Here is a 19,885-nt window from a genome sequence, read left to right on the forward strand (position 1 = left end):
GGAGCAGGCTGAGAACCAGCTCTAGCAGAGTTTGGATCCATAACGGGCTGATGGGGGCATGGCACACGCGCTTTGTAGTCCGGGCATTGCTTCCTCATTAAGAATGTATTGTACTCTCCATAAAATAATAAAAAAATTAAAAAAAAGTGCAATCCAGTGTGGCCTGCAGTGTGAACAAGGGACAAAGGGCATGCCAGTGTGCTAGTTCAGGTGCACCCCAGGCTATTTCAGGGCAGGAACTGATGCTGTCAACAAACACAACCAAATACCCACGATCAGGCAAAGTAATCAATGGCAAGAAAAACCTGAAATAGTTAAACTCTGCTGTCGTGGTGTGTTTTTTTTTGACTACCTGGGTTTTTTTTGCACACGCTGCTTGCACAGAAAACAGATGGAGCGGTTTCATTTTCTGTCTCCAAAAAGAACTGCGTGATGTAACGCGCCGCCCCGTAACCGCAGCGGTGGCAGAGACTCAAACAGAAAGTCCCGCTCGGCTTTCTGGAAACGTAACACTGTCACTTGTGGAATGCTGCGAAAACGAGAACAAATACCGTGTGTTTGCTTCCCCCTCCTTTTCCCTTTCGCTCCCCCCATTTTCTTTTCCCCTTTCTCCCCTCCCCCTTTTCCTTTTCCCTTCCCCCTTTTTTCCCCTCCCCCTTCTTTCCTTTTCTCCCCTCCTTTTTTCACTTGACACTTCATTTCCATTTCTCCCCCCTTTTCCTTTTTCCTTTCCATTTCTCCCCACTTTTCCTTTTTCCTTTCCATTTCTCCCCCCTTTTCCCTTCCCCCCCCTTTTCTTTTTCCCTTCCCCCTCTTTTCCTTTTCCCTTTCCATTTCTCCCCCCTTTTCCCTTCATTCCCTTTTCTTTTTCCTTTTCCCTTTCTCTTTCCCTTCCCCCCTTTTTCTTTTCCCTTCCCCTTTCTCCCCTTTTCCTTTTCCCTTCCATTTCCCTCCCCCTTCCCCTTCCCCCCTCCCTTTTTCCCTTCTCCCCCCTCAATTTCCATTCTCCCTTTTCCTTCCCTTTCCCCCCCGCCTCCTTCCCTTCCCTCCCCCTTTCTTCTTCCCTTCCTCCCCCTTTCCCCTCCTCTCCTTCATTCCCATTTCTCCCTCCTCTTTCCCTTTCTCCCCCCTTTTCCCTTTCCCTTCCCCGTTCCCCTCGGTGGCACAGTGCCGGGGGCTGTCCCCGGGTGCGCTCCGCCCCGCTGCCGGCCGCTATAAGCGGTGCTGCGCCGGGGAGCGCCCAGAGCCTCGCTGCTCAGCCGAGCTTCAACCTCAGCCTCAGCCCAGCTCCGATTCAGCCCGATCTCATCTCATCCCATCCCATCCCAGCCTCACCATGCCGCAGCTCCGCGTCGCCCTCCTCCTGCTCGCCCTCCTCCTGGCCTCCGCCGCCGCCGAGTCGGTGAGTGCCGGCCCCGGGGCGCAGCCCGGTGCCTTCTGCCTGCCCTCCCCGCTCCGCTCCGCCGCTTCTTTCTCTCTCTCTCTGCCCTCCGGCACACTCAGGGCAGCGGTGGGCTGCTGGCTGCGGGGCCGAGCCCTCGGAGCCCTCTTTGATCGCCGGGTTTTGGTGGTGGGTTGGAGGCACGCAGCGCGGTGCGGTGCCTGGGCGCACTTTCCTGCCTCGCCTGGGTGTCAAACCCTCCTCGCCTCCAACCGGAGAGGAAAAAGGGTGCCCGACTGATTTAGGACTCGTTGAAATGCAACGAGGTGAAGGAATCGGGATGCCTCGAGTCAGGCACGTGTGTGATCTCCCCGGTGAGGGGGAGGTTTTGGGATTCTGCCTCCCCAGTGTCTGGGTTTGGGTGTTGGTGACGTCTCGCTGGTTGCGCGGTCAGGGCAGGTTCCTCTGCTGGTCTGAGGGAGCTGCTGAGTGTGAGATGGCTGCGGGGATCCCAAAGCTAGGTCGGGTTATCCACATCGGATGTTTTGGGCAGCAGGCTGCCCGTGTGGGCAGGTCAGCGCCGCTGCTGCTGTGCTGAGCACCGGGCACCGCTCCCCAACAGGGGCAGGGGGCTGTGGGGTGGGAAACTCCCACAGAGGGCGTCTGTAGAGCTCGTCTGCCCCCCTCTGCCCACACCAGCAAGCCCAGATCCTCTCTAGCCCAGCGTCTCTCTCCCCGCTGTTAAGTTTGTGACTTGCTCGTCCGAGAAGTGGCGGGGCTGGCGGGGCAGACCTTTGGGGCAGACAGCATCTGGAAGTTGCGCTGACCATGTTTGGTATGAAATGCGACTTGGTGTCCCCGGGGAGCCGAGTGGACTGCAAGCATCGGATTTCGGCAAAGACAACGGCTTTGCAACAGATGGATTCTGTAAATCCCCGCACGCAGCCCATGCGGGGTGTTTGGCGGTGTCTTCCCCGCTGCGTAAGGCAAACCGTGCGCCTGAGCGGTCACACGAACCTACCGCAGAGCCCTGTCCAAACAAATCAGGCTACGGACTGCCGAGGAGGAGACGGGATGACACAGTATCTGGGAGAGCTCTGTGCGTGCTCCTCCCCTTATTTTTTTTATTATTTTTTTTATAGCCCTGCCAAAACGTGCAGGGCTGCACAGCGTGCGGCTCCCGGCTCCTCCGTGCGGGCGGGGTGAAGACAGGTAGCAGTTTCTTCACAAGACGGGGATTGTGTTGCTTGTGCTTATGTAAGAGCGCGGCTTTGGGGAGCGATTCGGTGCTCGAATATTTCCCCGAGCCTGTACAAACAAAACCGCCTTGGCTCCTTTCCCCTCGTCGGCGCGGACGGGATTTCTCCGCGTGAAGCAATCCGGGGTGTGTAGGAGGGTGGGGGCTAGCAGTGGGGTGCCGATGTGTGACGTCTGCGCCTGGGCTGGGGGTGGCTGGTGTTACACCCGTGGTGTGGCTGGGTGCGAGGACACCGCCTCGTCCCCGTGCCCTGGGGACGGCTGGGTCTGCAGCCTGCCATCCCCTGGTGGTCCCCAGCCCTCTCCATCCAGTGCCACGGGAAGCAAAGGCTGTGTGGGGTCAGTAAGGGGGTCCCACAGGAGGTGCTGGGGATTCGCAGAAAGCCCCCAGTGCGGCTAAAATTTGGGATCGGTGGAGTTGAGGAGGGGCAGTGTGGGACTGTAGAGCTCTGCCTGCACTTCCAGCATCTCGCTGGCCTCTGGCAGCACAGGAGGTAGGCAGCAGGTATTCCTCGGTATCAGGGGGATGTCTCTGCCTGCTGGGGGCTTGGGCTGCTCCTGGCTGTGACTGCCCCGAGCTCAGCAGGTCCTCAGCAGCGCTAATGGGCTGCGAGCTGGGTGTAGCAGTCCTGCTTCGCTGCCCTGAAGTAAGCAGAAGGTTCCTCCCCAGCACCGCATTGTGTTTGTGCATCCCCAGCAGTGCAGGCAAGCAGAAATCCATCCCCAAAGCCGGGGAGCCTTCAGGGAGGGGGGGGAGGCCCTGAGCTTCGTGGGCTCTGCCGGCTCGTTAGCAGCAATCACGCTTGGAGGCTGCCTGATTGGCAAAGCCGGTGTCTGGCCGATGATAGCCTGTGTGAGGAAAGTAGTGCAGCATTATTAATGCCAGAACCGGTCGGGCTCGTCCTGCTGCCATCGATCCCCGAGGCCTGTTCTTTCTGCTCTTTGCCCAGTTTCTCGGCTGTCCCTCCCAATCAAATCAAGACGCGGCGATCTGCGTCTTCCTCTGCCTCACGACTTGGCAAACCCAGGGGGCAGCTGAACGGCTGCGAGAGATCCCAGCCTCCCTAAAACACCAAGTGGCAAGGCTGAGGAGATGGCCTGTGCTCCTGAAGAGGCTTTTGGTACCTGACCCCGGAGCTGGCTGTCACGGTGCAGTTCCCATAATGCAGGGGAAGCAGTGGCCTCTCCAGCACCTCGTACCCCGCTGAGCAAAGCAGGCAGGAGGGGTGCACATGGGTGGGAGCAGTGACCCCGCAGAATGTGGGGTGCTGCTGCCCCTGCCTCGAGTGCCCGCTGGCTCCAGTGCTGGGGAGATCTTCATTAGGGTTCTGGTTTCCAAACAGTTTGCCCAAGAGGCAGCTTGGGGCTGAACTTGGGACTCTCAGAGGCGTGATGATACCAGAGGCTCGTTCGTTCTAGGAAGTTAAGGCTGTTAGCCAACGTGATTGCTCTCTTTCCTGCCCCTCCTGCTGTTGTCTCCAAGGCCTTGGCACTTCAAGGTCCTGCAAATGCCTGTATGCAGTCCAACAACTGTGGAAATGTTTTTTCCTATATGTCCTCACCTCTCCCCTCCTCTCTGAGCCCGTGTTAAGCACTTTGCTGCTGCCTTGTGCTGCCTGGGTGTTTGTGCTCAGCAGACCAGCCCCTGCTCTTCTCAACACGCCTGAAGCGGAGCCTGACGTCCCCTTTGCCTTGGTGCTCCTGGGTGGCTGTTGCCTTCCTGGCACACTTGTCCTGCTTCCACCACGAGGCTGGAGGCTGCTCGCCTGCCTTTGGGCGATTATGGAGAGGAAGGAGGGAGTCTGGCTGGTTGCTCAGCATGCAAACTTCAGCACAGTTCCCGCAGCTATTTTTCCCTTCCCTTCAGGCTGTTGCTGGTAAATCCTCTGAAAACGTGCCGGCTCGCTCATCCCAGCACCCCGGTCACCGCTTCAGCTAGGCAACATGGAGCATCCATCCTCCAAAACACTTCTTTGCTCTTAAGTTAACATTTAGCCTCTTCACCTTGCTCTTAAATCCTTGCAGCCGCATTCCCTCTCGGCACAGCTCGTTCCTCTGTGCCCTATAACAACAGGAGGGGTCCTGCTGCTGTCGCAGCCTCAAGCTGAAGCTGGTGTAGCTGCAGCACTACAAAACTGGATGAACCCGGCACACGTTTGACCTCTGGGCAGCTGTTGTGGAGCGTGTGTGGCTGTTTGTTGAGACTGGGTGGAATGCAAACGCTTCAGATTAAGGATTCAAATGATTTGCACTGGAGTGAGACTCTGGCGATGAGACTCGGCTTGCTGGCTCCGAACAGACAGGGCAGCCTGCTTAAAGGGTTGTAACAAGCTGCCGCACTGAGGGGCTGTAGGAAATCCTGCATTAATGAGCTGTTAGGGCTGTGCTTTTGGGTTATGTGGGACTTCTTGTCTCTGAGCATGCACTTGGTTGTCCAGGCAAGGCTTCAGTCCCACCAGCCCTGCGGTGTGTGGCCGTCAGCCCCGCAGCAGCACTCTGACTCAGGGTTTCTGGCACTCGCCTGGCGTAGCAGCTCCCCGGGACTGCTGTCACCGTCTGAGTAACGGCTCTGCCCCCGGACTCAGTGACTCAGATGTGCTTGGCACAGCCGCAGCACTGGGTCCCTCCTTACGGGGGGAAGGAGAGGGGCGACGGCGGAGCCAGTGCTGCTCCTCAGCAGGCTGTGCCGTAGCCGCTGCCGCTGGTCTCGTCCATCTCGGTTTGTGTCTGTGGTGGGTAAAAAGCTGTGGGTCGCTGCCACCGCCTTGCGCTGAGATGGTGTTGGCAGAGGTTTGTGAGAAAACTGCCTCATCTCCAGCAGCAGCTAACTTGCTCTGGCAGCTCCGCGGGTGCTGCCTCTTCAGGCAGATACAGCTGGAAACGAGAATTGCACGGGGACAGGGGAAAAGAGCAGCGTTATCTGGAGCAATTGAAAGTGTGCGCAGCAGGGCAAAGGAGTGGAAAGTCATAAAGAGGAGGCTAAATACTTAATCCTGAAATTGGAGAAAATGTCAGCGTAGGAGGGGGAAACACGCAAGACACAGTGAAGTCCCTCTCAATTTCTAAAGGTTGGCTGACTTCAAAAATACCCTTCTTGTAAAAGTCTTATTTTGTTTTGCTGGAAATATCTGCTCTTGTCAGTTTTATCCTTGAGTCCTTTGAGGCTGAGACTCTGCTCACAAAACACCAAGTGGCGCTTGTTAGACAAATTACTGGGATAACTTAAAAATCAAAGCAGTTAATTAAAACCTTGGTGAGACACTCCTTGGGGTGGGAAGGAGACTGCTAGGCACGTAGTCCTGTTACCCAAGCAGCTCACGTTGTGTAGCAAAAACAAGGTTTCTTCTTGCTTAAACAAATTGCAATCTGTCGGTCAAAGCAAGTCGTGCCTTGGGAAGGATTTCTTTCTTTTCATGTTGCTGTGCCTTAGCTGCTGAGGGGGAAAAGGTGTCTCCGTCCCAGTGCAACTAAAACTGTGCCACCTGTCTCTTCTAAAACCCCGAAGACAGCACCACGGCCGTACCTTGTTTACCTTGCTGGGAGGCTAACCCTGCCTCCTGCCCTTTAGCTGCAGTTACAAACTGTAGCAATAAAAAGAGCTGTTAATGCACATTAATGGCCGCACTGGGAAAGTGCCTGCCTTGGACTTGCAGCAGAACAGTCCCAGTTGCGCAGAGGCCAGGAGTCTCCATGATCTCGGGTCTGGCTTTGCTCCTGAAGGTGAGCACGCCTGGCGTGATGGGTGCTGCCCTGGGCTCCCAGGGGGGCAGGGATGGCTCCTGACCCCTGTGGCACAAGGAGGGGCTGCTGAACTTTTGGAGGCTGCTGTCCCCCTCTAAGAGCAGAGCAGCTTCTAGCTATCCCCCCTTCAGCTGGAAATAGATGTAGTCCTTACTGATGTCAGGAGCTCTTGCTTGGAAGGCTGTGTTCCCAGCCAGATAAATATTTATTGCAAGTCCACGGCGCGCGGCGGGGCCGACTGGAGCAGGAGTCTGTTTATGTGTGAGCTGTTCTTGGCGCTAATTCTGAGTTTCCTGAGGCTGAGTACGGGAGGCTGGTACCATGCCGTGGTTACTAAATGACTCGCTAGTCTGGCCCAGCGCAGGCTCTGCAGAGCCAAGGAAGGAGAGAGCAAAACAATAACTCGGTCCCTCTGCTCCTGGCTGCAGCAGTGAGGGTGCAGAGAAGGGGTCAGGGAGTGCTGGAGAACTGCTGCCAGCTTCCTGCCCTCTGCTCGGAGAGGGGAGGAGATCTGGGCTGGAGTCCGGAGCTCTGGGAGAAGGACAGGACTCTAATGCTGCTGCGTGGTCTGCAGTCACAGAACATCACAGGATCACAGCAATAGTACACTCTGGGGCTGCTTGACGATCCCAAGCCAGGGCAAGCTCTGCACATTCAAGAATACTTTAAAAAAATAAATAAAAAAAATCCCATGCACTAGAAACTCCGTCTTTACAGTGGTAGCCAGCTAGGGGAATATCCCTGCTGTTGAATCTATTGTTTATATAAATTCTTATATGGGTATAGTCTGGCAATTATGGGCACAAGTACTTCATCTTGAGTGCTTCCATGCTGATAGCTTTCACTGGTAGCTTTGCCAAAAGCAAAGCTCTCCGTAGTGTAACTGCTGGCAGCACTCAGCAGCCTGGGCTAAGCCTAAATCGCTGGGCTACTACTCCTGATTAGATTAAAAGGGTTTGTGGGAAGGGAGGCTTTTGTAGGGCACAGCACTGGGAATCTTGATCGCACAAATCAGCTGCGATTAGCTGCCCGGCGAGCCGGCTAGGAAAGGCACCGTGCCTCTGAGCCTTTGAAGTTGGTGTCTGCCAGGCTTAATCTCGCTAACGCTCTGGCATGAGGGAGAATAAAGATCCTGAAAATGCACGTTGTGCGTTTCTTGCCAAGTGGAAATTCTGCTTGTGTGTGTGTTGGGAAATATCGGGGTATCGCCGTCTTCTAGGAAGGGCAAGATGTGCCCTCACTGCCCTTGGGTGAGGGAGAAAGGCGATACATGAAGTATCCCAAGCCTGAAGTAGCAGCATGAGAAATCACCTTGGTGGACAAGCTGCCTTGTTGTGGCCTTTGTATCCTTACAAGGGACACGAATAAATGTATTTATCCCTCCATCCCCAGGCAGAGATACAAGAGGAGCTTCTGGGGTTAGAGTGGACAACTCAGAGTGAGTCTTAACCCTCAACACCGAATCCCCCCTCTGACCTTGAATAGATTTCTCCTACTTCTGAGCTAAGCCCTTGGTAGTGAAGTATCTGAACTACTTATGATAAGATTTGTAGCTAGCATTAAAAAACAAACAAACAAAACACAAACTTTGAACCCTGAATTCCTGTCCCTGACCAGGGAGAACCTTCCAGGGGCTTGCCATGGCTCTGCTGTGGTTGTTTTCCTCCTCAAGTCACATGAGAGCTCCTGCTTTCCCCTCCTGTTTTCTCCTCCTTATCTTTATTTGCTCCAGGGCAAGTGATTGACACACAGCGATCTGCAACTGCCTGCTGAGCGTTATCTAGTCTAGCTGGAGGGGCAAGCAGTCATCTCCTCCCCGCTCTGCTGCATGGAGCCGGGCACTGAGCCTTTATTTAGAGCACCTATTTTGCCACCGTTGCAGTAAACAGATCCCAGCATGTGCCTGTCTGGCAGAGGACAGGGATCTTGACGGCTTTGCTCTCGGCTGATAATCAGGCAAGAGCAGTTAAACAAGAATCCATTCCTTTGCAATCTATCCACCCTCCTCCTGTTTGCTGCTCCAGCATGGCCTGAAAGGCACAAACGTGCAGGGTGGCCTGAAGAGAGCAGGCTGTGTGTCGGCAAAGGCACACGGTTAGGAGGTAAGTTAAGAGGTAATGAGGTTTGGCTGTGCAGGGAAGCCTATTTTGAACAACCTCCCCAGTGCCTGCAGAGCCTGGGAGGATTCAGCCTCGCTGCAGGAGAGGGATCGCCCCGTGGGAGCGGGTCACACCGCCGAGCCCGGGATTACGGCGTCATTGTCACAGGGATTATGACTCCGCGGCCGCGTGAGCCCCCAGCAGAGCTGCTCGCTGCGACACGGCTTATAGGATCCCAGGGGGACCTGAAGGCGGGGGGTGACCCGCGCAGGGGCTGTGCTTAGCGCTGGCCACGTGCCGCTGTACCTGCCCCCACGGAGCACGTGGCCCGCTGCGTTCGAGCACACAGGGCTGGGTTTGTGGCTGCAGCGAGACGGATACCTGCTTGGACAGGGACTGGGGATGCTTCCCGTAATGACCTTGAGCAGGTGGCGCTCCGTCAGCCCCTGCCTTCCTCTTGTTCTGTCTTACTGAGCGAGTCGCTGCTCCCAGCCTCTATTACCAAGCACAATTATGTATATACATACAAAATATATGTAAAATATAAAGCCTTTTCTGAATGCATTGGCCTGTGCTTGTCTCTGATTTCCTCAGAGGCGTTGTGGGCTTATCTTTACAGCTCGCTGCGATGCACGGGTAGGGTGAGGTGAATTAGTGGGAAGATGGGCTGAGCCTGTGGCCTGCTCCAGGACTGCTTCAAAAGAGCTGAGCATAGGCATAGTGGTACTTAACTGTGTCTGTAAGCCTGCGGGTGAGCCCGTTGTGGAACAAACCACACACATGTGCCTCCGTGCCTTAACTTCTGTCCCTTGGCACAGAGGGCACTGTGGGCCCTGTGTGCTGTGCTGCGTGGGACAGCGTGACCAGAGGTAGCTGGGTACCCTCCAGGCACGGGCACAAGGAGTTAGCACGAGTGCTGAAGGGTTAGGTGCGACCTGGGCTGAAATAATGGTATTTGTTCTGTTCTCAGTACAGAAGTGATTGAAGCTTATGTTTTCCCTGCACTGGAGTGGGGAGGGAGTCAAGGGTGGCTTGAGGGAAAGCACAGCCCCTTCTCTTTCTGCTGCGGCAGGAGCTGGCTCTGTGGGAAGCTCCTGTCACTTCTAGTAGCTTTACTTGGAAGGGCTGCAAGGTGGGAGGATAGAGCTGTCTTTGCCTGTTACCTCTCAGGCCTCCCTCCTGCGGGGGGCAGCTTTGCTGAGCTGACTCGTGCAGCTCCTTGGCCCCCCTGGTTTCAGGACCTGGCTTGGCTGTGCTGGGGCTGTGGGGCGAGCTCTGCTCCTCTGCGTGCTTTGCATGGGCTCAAAACCTTCCTGGTTCTGTCTCTGAGCTTCTGCAAGAGCGTGGTGGAAGTGAGCTGTATGGAAATCCCCCGACTCAGGCCTGGTGGTTTGCAGAGTTTTTGCCTCCCCGCACCAGGAAGGCCCCGCCAGGTTTGGTGCTCTTTGGCCAAAAATGTGAGCAGCACTGTGGGAAAGCTGGGTGGGCAGCAGCACGGGGCTGGGAAAGGTGGCTGTGTGATGCTGCTCAGCTGGGGTCTCTGGGTGGGACAGGGGACAAACACACAAATCGGCACCCAGGAGAGTCCCAAGAACTTCACCCAAGCACCAGACAGCAAGTCGCACTGTGGTGCCCAGTGAGCTCCTAGGTGACAGGGAATGGGCAAAGCTTTGCCTCGAGACTTCCCAAGGGCACATATGTACCCCAGTGTCCCTCCTGCTGTGGCTGTCTCCCCTCAGCACAGGAATTTTCCATGGATCTGCTTGACTGGAGCCCCAGTCCTGACTGTGGCACATTCCTCAGCGCACCTGGGCTCACGTCATGGATTTATTTCAGGGTCTGAGACCCCATCCTTCAACCCGGGTCACTGCAGTGAAACGAGGTGATCCATACAGCTGTCCTCTAGCACACAGCACCAAACAAAAGCTGCAGGAGCTATTTATGTTACCTGTCCCCGCGGGCTATAAGGAGTTAACAGATCTGCACCTCTGCCACTTCTGCCACCTCCCTGGCTGGCCCAGGTCCACCTGCTTTTGTCTAGGAAGGGTTGACTTTCACCTTGCTCCTGTTTACTCCTAGACTTGTGTACACAGTGCTGGGTAGGGAGACGCACAGAGCTCAGCTCCCCATTACAGAGTCGTAAAATGAGATAAAGAGAGCCCTGCACTCAGGTGCCGGAGTTGCTGCGGGTCTGACTCCCCTGCTGCTCGCTGGCTGCAGCCCTTGAAAGAAGCCTTTAGAGAACTTTGGCCTGGTTGATCAGAGGCAGTGGCCACAAAAGCAAATCCCACATCTGAAAAGCTTTGTCCCTTCCCCAGAACGTAATTTGTTTTTCTTTCTGATGGGGTTTGCAAAAGCTGTGGTGAGGATGTGTGGGCTGGGGTAGGTGAGCTGCCTGGGTCTGGTATTTCCCAGCACTAGCCGGGGAAACTCGCACGTCGGCCAGACCCTTTGCTCGCTGCCGTGGTGAACAGATGCTCCTGCTTTCAGAAGAGCCTGGCTGTACACCGGGCCCAGGAGCGTGGGATGTGGTGGGGTGAGCCTGCACCCTGCTCGGGGTGCTGGCTGCGATTCCCGTGCTGTAGGGCAGCAGCAGGGCAAGCCGTGTCCAGCCTCACCCACAGCCTGTCCAGGGCTCACATGAGACCTCTGTGCCCAGCTTTTCCAGGAATGGCGCTCATAGTTCACGTGCCTGACGTGCTGCTCGTCTAGCAGGGAATAGGCTCTTAATTTTTGCCACTGGCAGGCAGGGAAAGCTTCTGCTCCATCCCCGGCACACTGGTTAATCCTCCTCACTGCTTGCTGGGGATCAAAGCTGCTTAGCGTGAGGAGGAAACCCTGGAAGCAGCAGAAAGGGTAGTTTTCTGTGCAGACCTCCCCTGGAAAGGAGCATACATGTATTAATAGCAGGGCTCGACTTCAGCTGCCAGGGCAAGGTGGGGCGGCGCAGCCGTCCGGTCTGCCTCTCCCAGCGAGTCCCTGGCCCGGCTCCAGCGCGGGAGAACAGGTGGCAGAAAGCAGGCTCCGAGCAGCGGGTGCCCTTCTCCAGCTGGCAGTTGTGGAGGGTGTTAAGCTGGACGTGGCCAGAGACGACTTGGCAAGGGCTGCCTGGTGCTGTGCTGCTGTCTCGTAGCTTTTTCCTCTTGGCCGTGGCCTGCCAGCCCAGAGGAAGCAGCGGCACCTGCCTGCGGTGTCTCTCAGTCTGTTATCACGGCTGTGGCAAGGACTGAGCCTTCCTTGGGACGAGCAGTTCTGCAGGGAGCTCTCCGTGGCACTCGGGAAGCCCTGAGCCTTTGCTTTTAAGCCTGGGAAAGTGCCCTCTCACAGGTGTGCATGCTAGGAATGTGCCTGCTGCAGACCTGCCCTGAGAGCAGGGCACTCGGCTGTTAACTCTTCCCGGCCAGAGCACTCCTGGCTGCCCAGGGCCCGTGGAAGGAGCCTGCTCCCCAGGAGAGCGTGTCCTGGGACCTAGAGGGCAGACATGGAGATGCCCAGCAGCCCTTTAACTTCCCTGTGCTTCGGGGAGAAGCTGGCAGATGAATCTGTTAAGAAACGATCCTTGCTGCCCACAAGAAAAGCTTTCTGCAAGGCTCGAGGAGCTCTCCTGGCTTCCAGGAATTTCCCTGTCCTTGCTCAAGATGATGATGAAGAGTGAGTTCAGGGAACGCTCCCATATAATCTTATTTACGCTTGTGAGTCAGTAATTTCCTTGTTATGTCCTCTGGCTTGTAAACACTGTCTGTGCTGATTTAAATAGGGCTTTCTGATAGCCAAACCTGGTGCGTTCCACAGCGTGTACTAATCGCCGTGGCTGCCTGCCATGGCTCTGCTCATGCCTGGGCTGATCTGATAAGGCCAGCCTGCTGTCCAGCCACTCGGTGGCCCAAAGGCGGCTTTCCTTCAGCCTCCCTCGCTGGGACATTTGCTGGCCGTGAGTCATAACAGCGTGCAGCATGAGCTGGCACAGGGGTGCGGCTCGGCACAGCGCTGCTGCCAGCATCGGTCTGCCCCGGCTTGGCAGCCCGCTTGTAGGGATGGCAGCGAGTGCGTGGCCTGGCCCCGCTGTCCTGGTGTGGGCAGACTGGAATCGGCCCTTCCTGCACCTCAGTGGGATTGCCGTGAGCTGGGGTGGGAGCAGCGACTGCCTGCTGGCAGCAGTTCCCATCGCGGGTCTGGCTTTGGCTGGGTTTCACATATCTCAAAATGAATTTGCCCTGGAGTGAGTGATCCGTAATGTCAGGAACGCCGGGTTCCAGGAGGCGAGGGGATTTCTTCCCAGCTGTCCTTCCTCCCCAGCCCCCTTCCCATTGCTCTGTGCCAGCTCGGGCAGAGAGATGGGTCTGGGAGGGGAGCTGGCCTCAGCTCCATGCCCCATGGCTATTCATTTGCTTATCCTCCAGCGGAGCTGCAGGGGAAACCGAAGATGCCTCAATAAGCTAATGAAAAGCACATCAAGTAGCCACCGCTCCTCATGCAAAATGAGAAGCATCCTGCTCTGACCACAAGGTATTGTTTGTGGTGAAACCAGTACCCTAATGGCAGGGCAATCCGGGCGGCGAGCAGGGCCAGAGGAAGCTGACACATGGCTTATGAGGGGTTGTTAGCGTTCACCTGGAGGGGCAGAGGGGGGGATAACTCCTCAGGCTGTGGCACTGCGGGGCTTTGGGAAGGGTCGCACCTGGGCTACCGGGGGGGGGCTGATAGGAGGCGCAGAGCCCCCTGCCCTGTGCTCGCTGCTATCCTGATAAAGCAGCTGGGCTTGGGTGGTGAGTCCCAGGGCTAATTGCCCCATGGGTCTCTGCTCTTCTACCCCCAGTAATGCCATAGTTACACTCATGATAAACTTGCACGATGAGAAGAGCCCTCAGATGTGCAGGGCTGTGGACTAAAAGCATGTGTTCTGCTGCAGCTATTTACAAAGACACTCCTGGGTAGGTAAACCTTCAGGGCTCAAACCACGGTGATGCCCAGGAAGCGTGCATCCAGTATTTCTGTGGGGACAGCATGGGGAAACGTGACAGCCTAGCTATGAGATCCATCCGTCTGCATCGCGCTCCTTGCCCTGGGGGAAGGGGTGAAGTCCCCCACCACGCCGATGACTTCATGGCTGTGGAATCAGAGGCAGGGAGCGCTGGAATCTGCGGGCTGCTGTGGGGCAACTGCGAGCTGCCTGCGCGGCACCCTCACCTGGCCCCAGGCTGCTGGGAGAGCTCCCGGGGGAATTGCACAACCTGGGTGAGGGCAGGAGGTTTGCGCCTGTGGCTCCGGCTCCGGCCAAGTGCAAATGAGCTCTGGTGTAGGAATTGCCACTGTGGCCACGCAGCTGATCCCCTGCGAGGCTCTCCTGGCCTAGCTGCTCTGCAGGCTGGGCAGCCTGCCCTTCTGCGCTGCTGCTCTGCTCCCAAGCGTCTGCAGCTGCAGTTGCCAAACCTTGGGATCCTGGGCTTGATTTTATAACTTGTTTGTTTACGTGTGATTTAGTAGGTGAGGCAGGGGAAGCTCTTCCTTCAGGCGAGTTATTGCTGATAGCGAATGCTCCTGAACATCGCAGCATTGCACGGCAAATCAGCTGAACTGACAGATCTGTTTTTAACCCTTGGGTGATAAACCAGATTTGTTCTCAATGCAAGAAGCAATGAGCTGCCTTGATGTGAAGCTTCCGTGCCATACAAAAAAAAAGCCCGACGTATAGGTGCCAGGCTTTCTCTGAGAATAGCACGTTCCTCCAAATGCCCCTTTCTGACAAACTGAAGGCATTGTCTTTCCCCACGTGCTCTTGCTCTGAACTCCTGACCAAGATCGTGTTGTGTTATTTGCACCGTGTGGTTGTTTGGTGAACCGCCTGAATGTGCAGCCCTCAGGAAATTCCCATCCCAGACTGGCTCTCACTTCTGTTCTGAGAAATTCTAGGGGAATTCAGCTATTTCCAGGCCAATGAAGATAATGCTCTTGGTGGAGAGGAAGTTCAGCATTTAATGTTCTTGTGATGGAATTGATGTGCTCAGCCCTGAACTGCTGACCTTGTGTAAAACCCTTCAGAGTAGTTGCCTGAGACTTAACACTTCTCTTCCCCTGTCTTAAGGTGAGAGAAACTGAGACCATGGATGCACGATGGCTCGACTACCCTGGTTCTGGAGACCTGCCAGATGATGAAGACATTGGCAAATTCAAACCTCCCTCACCTTCCGATGGGTTAGATACAGATGAGACGTCTGGTTCTGGAGGTAAGCAGGGAAGGGGGTGAATGGATCTCTCTCAGCTGATACCGAAATTCTTCCTAGTGCCAGCAGTCATGAATGATGGGCTAAGGGTACAGCTCGAGCTCCAGAGGGAACTACAGAGTGTCAGGTGAAGATGAGAAAGCCCTGTGGACTGTAGGCACTCAGAGATGAGAACAGTGAAAGTGGTTGTACCGTGATGCTGAATCACTCTGGCTGGACTCCATCTGTCCTCCCTAACTTGCCTTACTGTCAGCAAAAAGGCATTGTGCTAGCTGGGTCTCTGCCCCACTGAACTCCAAAGAACTTCTGGCAGATTTTTTTTAAATTCTAATCTTGAGGTAGTGTTAAAGGGCTTAAAGTTTGGTGTCTTAGCTGAGGCTAAACAAGGTAAAGGACTAACTGATGTTGAAGTGAACTCTCAGTGACATGCAAAGCTCCCTGCCCAAACCAGTTTCAGCAGCTCCTTGTCCCCTTTCTGTGAACACTTGTTCTCTAAATGGAAAAGAACAAGTACTGAAATCAGTACCTGACATGTTTGGGCAGATCTGGTGACTAGAGGGTTAGCAAACTATCCTTTAGGGATGGGTGGTGAGAGCTTTGCCCTCCCTTGGCATTAGTTTAGCAAGCTATGGCAGACCTGCTTTGCAGAGCAGCTCCTGATAATCTGCAGCAGGGGCCAACAGATGCAGCTGAAGATCCCTCCCAAGCAAGAGGTGTTGGTCTGGAGATTACATCTCATGGTCTTGTGCAATCAAAGCCACGAAGTGGTGGATGTATGAGTAGATAAGAGGGAACTGTATTCAGGAGGGAGCAAGAGTGCTATTTAGACTGCAGTTGCTGAAGTGTCCGAATTGTGGAAAACCAGCCTGTAATTAGAGGAAAACTCAGCATCCTCTTCTTTCCCCCCTGCAGACTACCCAGATTCTGAAGATGCTATGTATCTGACCACCATGGATACTCCTCTGGTAGGTATTGCCTTTGCATATATATATTTTTTAAACAAGTAGCTACTCTGGCCCATCTCTGAAGCTTTCTGAAAACCCTTCCCCCTGCAAGACGTGGCATTGAGAGGAATCTACCTGCATGAGCAGGAACAGCATGCTTGCAGTGCACTGAGCAAACTTTCCTTTCCCTGCACACCCTCCTACTTTCAGTCGTAGGTAGGCTGGGTGCTGCTTACTGACGGGTGTGGTTTGTCTATTCTCTGTAGATATCTGACAACTATATCCCTGGAGATAGGGAGAGAAAGATTGAAGGTGAGAAGAAAAACACGATGCTGGACAATGAAATCATTCCAGACAAAGCTTTACCTGTTGAAGAGAACCTGTCCAACAAGATCTCCATGGCAAGCACAGCCAACAGCAGCATCTTTGAAAGAACAGAAGTTCTTACAGGTAGTAGTCCACATTGTTCTTACAGTTTAATGACAAATTATTAACATTGTACATCAAAATGTCTCGTATTGTTCTCTGAGGAGCAGTTCCCTTCTGACAAGGGAACTGAATTGCATTACCTTTGTGCCTGCCTCTACCAGGATCACTTCTGCTTTCTAGTCCTTACATGGCAGAAGAGCCTAGGGCTTGCCTTGCTGGGGGTAAATTGCTTGTTTTTGAGCGTGTCACCTGACTGCTGGCTTAAACAAGTCATGTGGCAGCTGCTCTGCACCTGCCTTCTCTGCCAGAGGCATATCTAGCCATAAATCAGCAATGTCATAAACTTCTAAATCAAATGCAGGCATTTTCCTTCTAACCTCTGCCCAAGACCTGCTTTTTCTGAGCCTTGCCAGGAGCCCAACAACTCCTCTAAGGGGTTTGAGCACCTAGTCAGCTGTTACAAATCTAAGTGGCTCTGTCTAGAGCAGAACCAAGCAGCTGGCTTCCCCTCAGCATGTGGGACAGGTCTATATTAAGGCAAACTTCATCCAGCACTTAGCCTGATGTCCGAGTGCAGACCTCAGCGAGTTGTGCCCATGTGCAGCCATCCTTCCACCTGGAGGAGGGACTGGAGACTGGATTGCAAAGCCACCTGACAAAGAAGCTGAATTAGTGCAGTGAGAAGGTGTCACAGCAAAAGATAAACTTGATTTAAGTCTTATGGCCACCCTTGGCGTGAGGAGAGGGAAAAATCTTTTGGGTGTGTGTGGGGAGTTGTTGCTGTTTAATTGAAATACTCAATTATGTGTGCTCACACATAAATGTGAGTATATATAAACAATAAAGCATTCAATCAAAGCTGTACCATTTTCCTGGAGTTGATACTGCGGGTTGTGGGAGGGCTCTCTTGGAGGCTAAGAAAAAAGGGAACCATTCCAAAGCAGGGAGGTTGTCCTTTTGATAAAAGTTCCTTCTTGCACTTAGCTGGAAGATTAGCACAACTGGTTAATGTGGAACATGTGATTATTCTATGGTTGGATGAAAATCAGTTTGTGGCTTTTTCCAGTAACATCTGCTGTTGCTGAAAATGTCAGTACATATGGTGATAGGCACATGGGCAGAACTGATTCCGGAGGCAGTTCTGGGAACTTGTACTGATGAAGCAGATCTCAAAATTTAGCTGACAGTTTGTCCAGGAGTTTAGACTTAATTCTGTGTTTATTTTTTTTCCCCAGCCCTCATTGCAGGAGGGGCAGTTGGCCTCCTGTTTGCTGTCTTCCTGATCCTTCTCTTAGTCTATCGCATGAAGAAAAAGGATGAAGGCAGTTACGACCTTGGAAAGAAACCGATCTACAAGAAAGCCCCTACAAATGAGTTCTACGCCTAAAGCTCAGCAGCACTTTGTGCCCATCAAGGGACAAATGGACTGTATGGAAACACTGTGCCCTCCAATGAGACGTGCTGAACAAACGTTCTTTTTGGATTCAATTTCAAAGTGACTTTGAGGGGGAAAAAATTTCTATATGACCCTTTCCACCCCACTCAGCTAACAAGGGCCCAATGAAATACAAAGAGTCTGAAAAAACAAAACAACAAACCTCAGTGTACTTTATCTAAAGCTAGTATAAAAAAAAAAAAGAAAAAAAAAGCCAAACTTTCTGCTTGTTTTTATAGAGGGTATGTAAACACAAAACAGACTGTATGGAAGTAAACACTATGTGTTTGCATCCAGTGTGTGGTGTTCAGATTGGCGGCTTCTACAGAAGATGACTTTTTTTTATTAACCTTGCTAACAGACGTCTTGCAGCAGGCTGTTGATGTGAAGCATTTTTGTGGAGAACTATTTATGAATCTCTTACACTACAGATAATGTTGCCTTATCGGGGAGTAAAAGGCCCATAGGGCTCAAAATCCATGAATGCCATAACGGGCCTCTGGGAATGTCTTCCCCTGGAGACTTCTGTCTCTTCCTGCTGGCCCCAGGCAAGGGTCGTTAGTCCCTGAAATCAGGACAGCCCTGTTTCTCTTGGCTATGGTGACACCCTTTCCTTGCCTTTACTCTCTTACCTTTTTTTTTTTTTTTTTTTTTTTAGGATTGCCTGTAGGGTTTTTATAACAAAATTTTAAAGAAAATAGACTAATGTTTATATAAAGTTTGTAGAAATTGTTTTTGAAATAAAAAAAAAATCTACTTTTTTAATTTCCTCAGATTTATTTTTTCAATCCCTTTGTGTTTCCTTTGGCTGGGCATTTCTCTAGAGATGTTTTGTATGATTCATATTCTGAACTGCAGCAGAGTTAGCTACAGTGTGTTACAGATTTCTTTTTAGTTCTATAGCAGCTACTGGAGAGGGTAAAGATATTTATGGTTTTCTTGTAACTTAGGTTTTGATTTTTTAAAAAACTTTTAAAAATAGAATTATTTATAGTTTCTGAAATGGCTGCTCTTCTCTTCTGGTAACTTTTATCCTTTTTATGTAAAACGCTAATATAATGAGTCTCTGTGAAAACTATTTAAGCTTTATTCTGTGAATTTTAATTATAAATTCAAGGCAATAACTTCTAGAATTAATCTGTATGCAAAATTGGATTCATTATATATGATTGAAGTAGGGAAAAGATGAGAGTACTTCTAGTCTGTAATATATTATAATCAGTCCTATAGAGCTATATATTATATTTTACTGAGAAATACACAGTTCAGAGTGAAAAGGCTGGAGTTAATTCTTCAGCAGCCTCGCTGTGAGGCTGGGTCTAGTTTGTACTGCTCTTTGTCCAGTGTCTGCTCTGGGGTGCAGGTGGGCTAGTGAAGGCAGCTGGGGGGCTAGTAGCCGTGCCCAGGGCTGTGCCACCCCATCCCTGCTGCGCCTGGGGGCTGGCAGTGTTAGGGGATGTCAGGCTGGATCCTCTAAGGTGCAGCTGAGGTCCCAGTCTCCGTTCTGGGGTTGCTCTTTGATGCAGGCATTGAGAGCTCACAGTACAGGGAAAATAATTTGATTTTTGGTGCATGTCTGTGCTGCGGAGCCCAGGCAGTCCTGGGCCAAGCACTGACCTCCTGCAGAAGGCTGCCTGTGGTCGCCACAGAGCCACAGGTGGCTCGCTCTGACCTGTGGTGGTCCTCTGTCAGGTGTTGTGTACATAGCTCCTACCTCTTCTGAGTCACACCAGTCCCCCTAGAGCAACGGGTGGCTGCAGGTGCCAGGTTTCCTATGGAGGAGCACCCCGTGCAGGTCCTGTCCCGTTGCAGCTCCATGAACCTGCTCTGGCTCGAGGCCCCTTCACTGTGGGGTCCTCAAACTGAGAACAGGGTTGGCAGCCCAGAAGCAGACTGTTGTGAATATTCTTTAGGAATCTCACCAGCTCCTCAAGCCTCCTTACGGGGACTTGGTTGTAGGCCTGAGGCCGAATCTGTAGAGGCAATAGCACAAAGAAATTTGGCTTCAGCTGGTGGCAGCTGCTTCTCAGTGTGGGGCTCGTGCAGCGGCGCAGAGGGGGTGATGCACTGAGATGTGAGGTCGAGGGGACTTCCCCGAGGCTTCTCCTCCAGGCTGGCTCCCTTGGTCCCAGTACGTGTGTGTTCTTGGAAACTGCAGGCTCTGGGGTGCTCTAAGAGCCAGGCATGGTTCTGTGTTTACTGGGAAGGAGGGGGAGGACGTGCGGTGCCTGTGGGCAGCACCACGGGGAAGGCAGGAGAGGTGTCTGCTCCGCTGGGTACTTGGATGCTCTTGTCTAATTGCTCTTGGATTTTCCACTGTTACATTTTTATTTTTATTTTTTTTTCCCCTCAAATAAACTGGTACTTTATAAAACTGG

General features: G+C 53.1%; 1 protein-coding gene across 1 annotated transcript; it reads left to right on the top strand.

Moving 5' to 3' along the window:
* The first annotated feature begins 1,222 nt into the window (after positions 1-1,222).
* On the top strand, positions 1,223-19,885 carry SDC4 (syndecan 4). The gene is made up of 5 exons (XM_068700318.1): positions 1,223-1,402; positions 14,561-14,702; positions 15,612-15,664; positions 15,910-16,093; positions 17,308-19,885. The coding sequence occupies exons 1-5, from the start codon at positions 1,337-1,339 to the stop codon at positions 17,457-17,459; spliced, it is 597 nt and encodes a 198-aa protein (XP_068556419.1). The 5' UTR covers positions 1,223-1,336; the 3' UTR covers positions 17,460-19,885.

This window comes from Anas acuta, chromosome 16 (genome assembly GCF_963932015.1).
Source record: "Anas acuta chromosome 16, bAnaAcu1.1, whole genome shotgun sequence".
In the NCBI taxonomy this organism is placed as follows: Eukaryota; Metazoa; Chordata; class Aves; order Anseriformes; family Anatidae; genus Anas; species Anas acuta.

What these genes read in the sequence shown, in the direction of transcription:
- SDC4 (XM_068700318.1), top strand. Translation starts at nt 1,337, where the DNA reads ATGCCGCAGCTCCGCGTCGCCCTCCTCCTGCTCGCCCTCCTCCTGGCC. An exon ending in CCTCCGCCGCCGCCGAGTCG is followed by an intron (nt 1,403 to 14,560) that starts GTGAGTGCCGGC and finishes CCCTGTCTTAAG; the next exon opens with GTGAGAGAAACTGAGACCAT. An exon ending in AAGAACAGAAGTTCTTACAG is followed by an intron (nt 16,094 to 17,307) that starts GTAGTAGTCCAC and finishes TTTTTTCCCCAG; the next exon opens with CCCTCATTGCAGGAGGGGCA.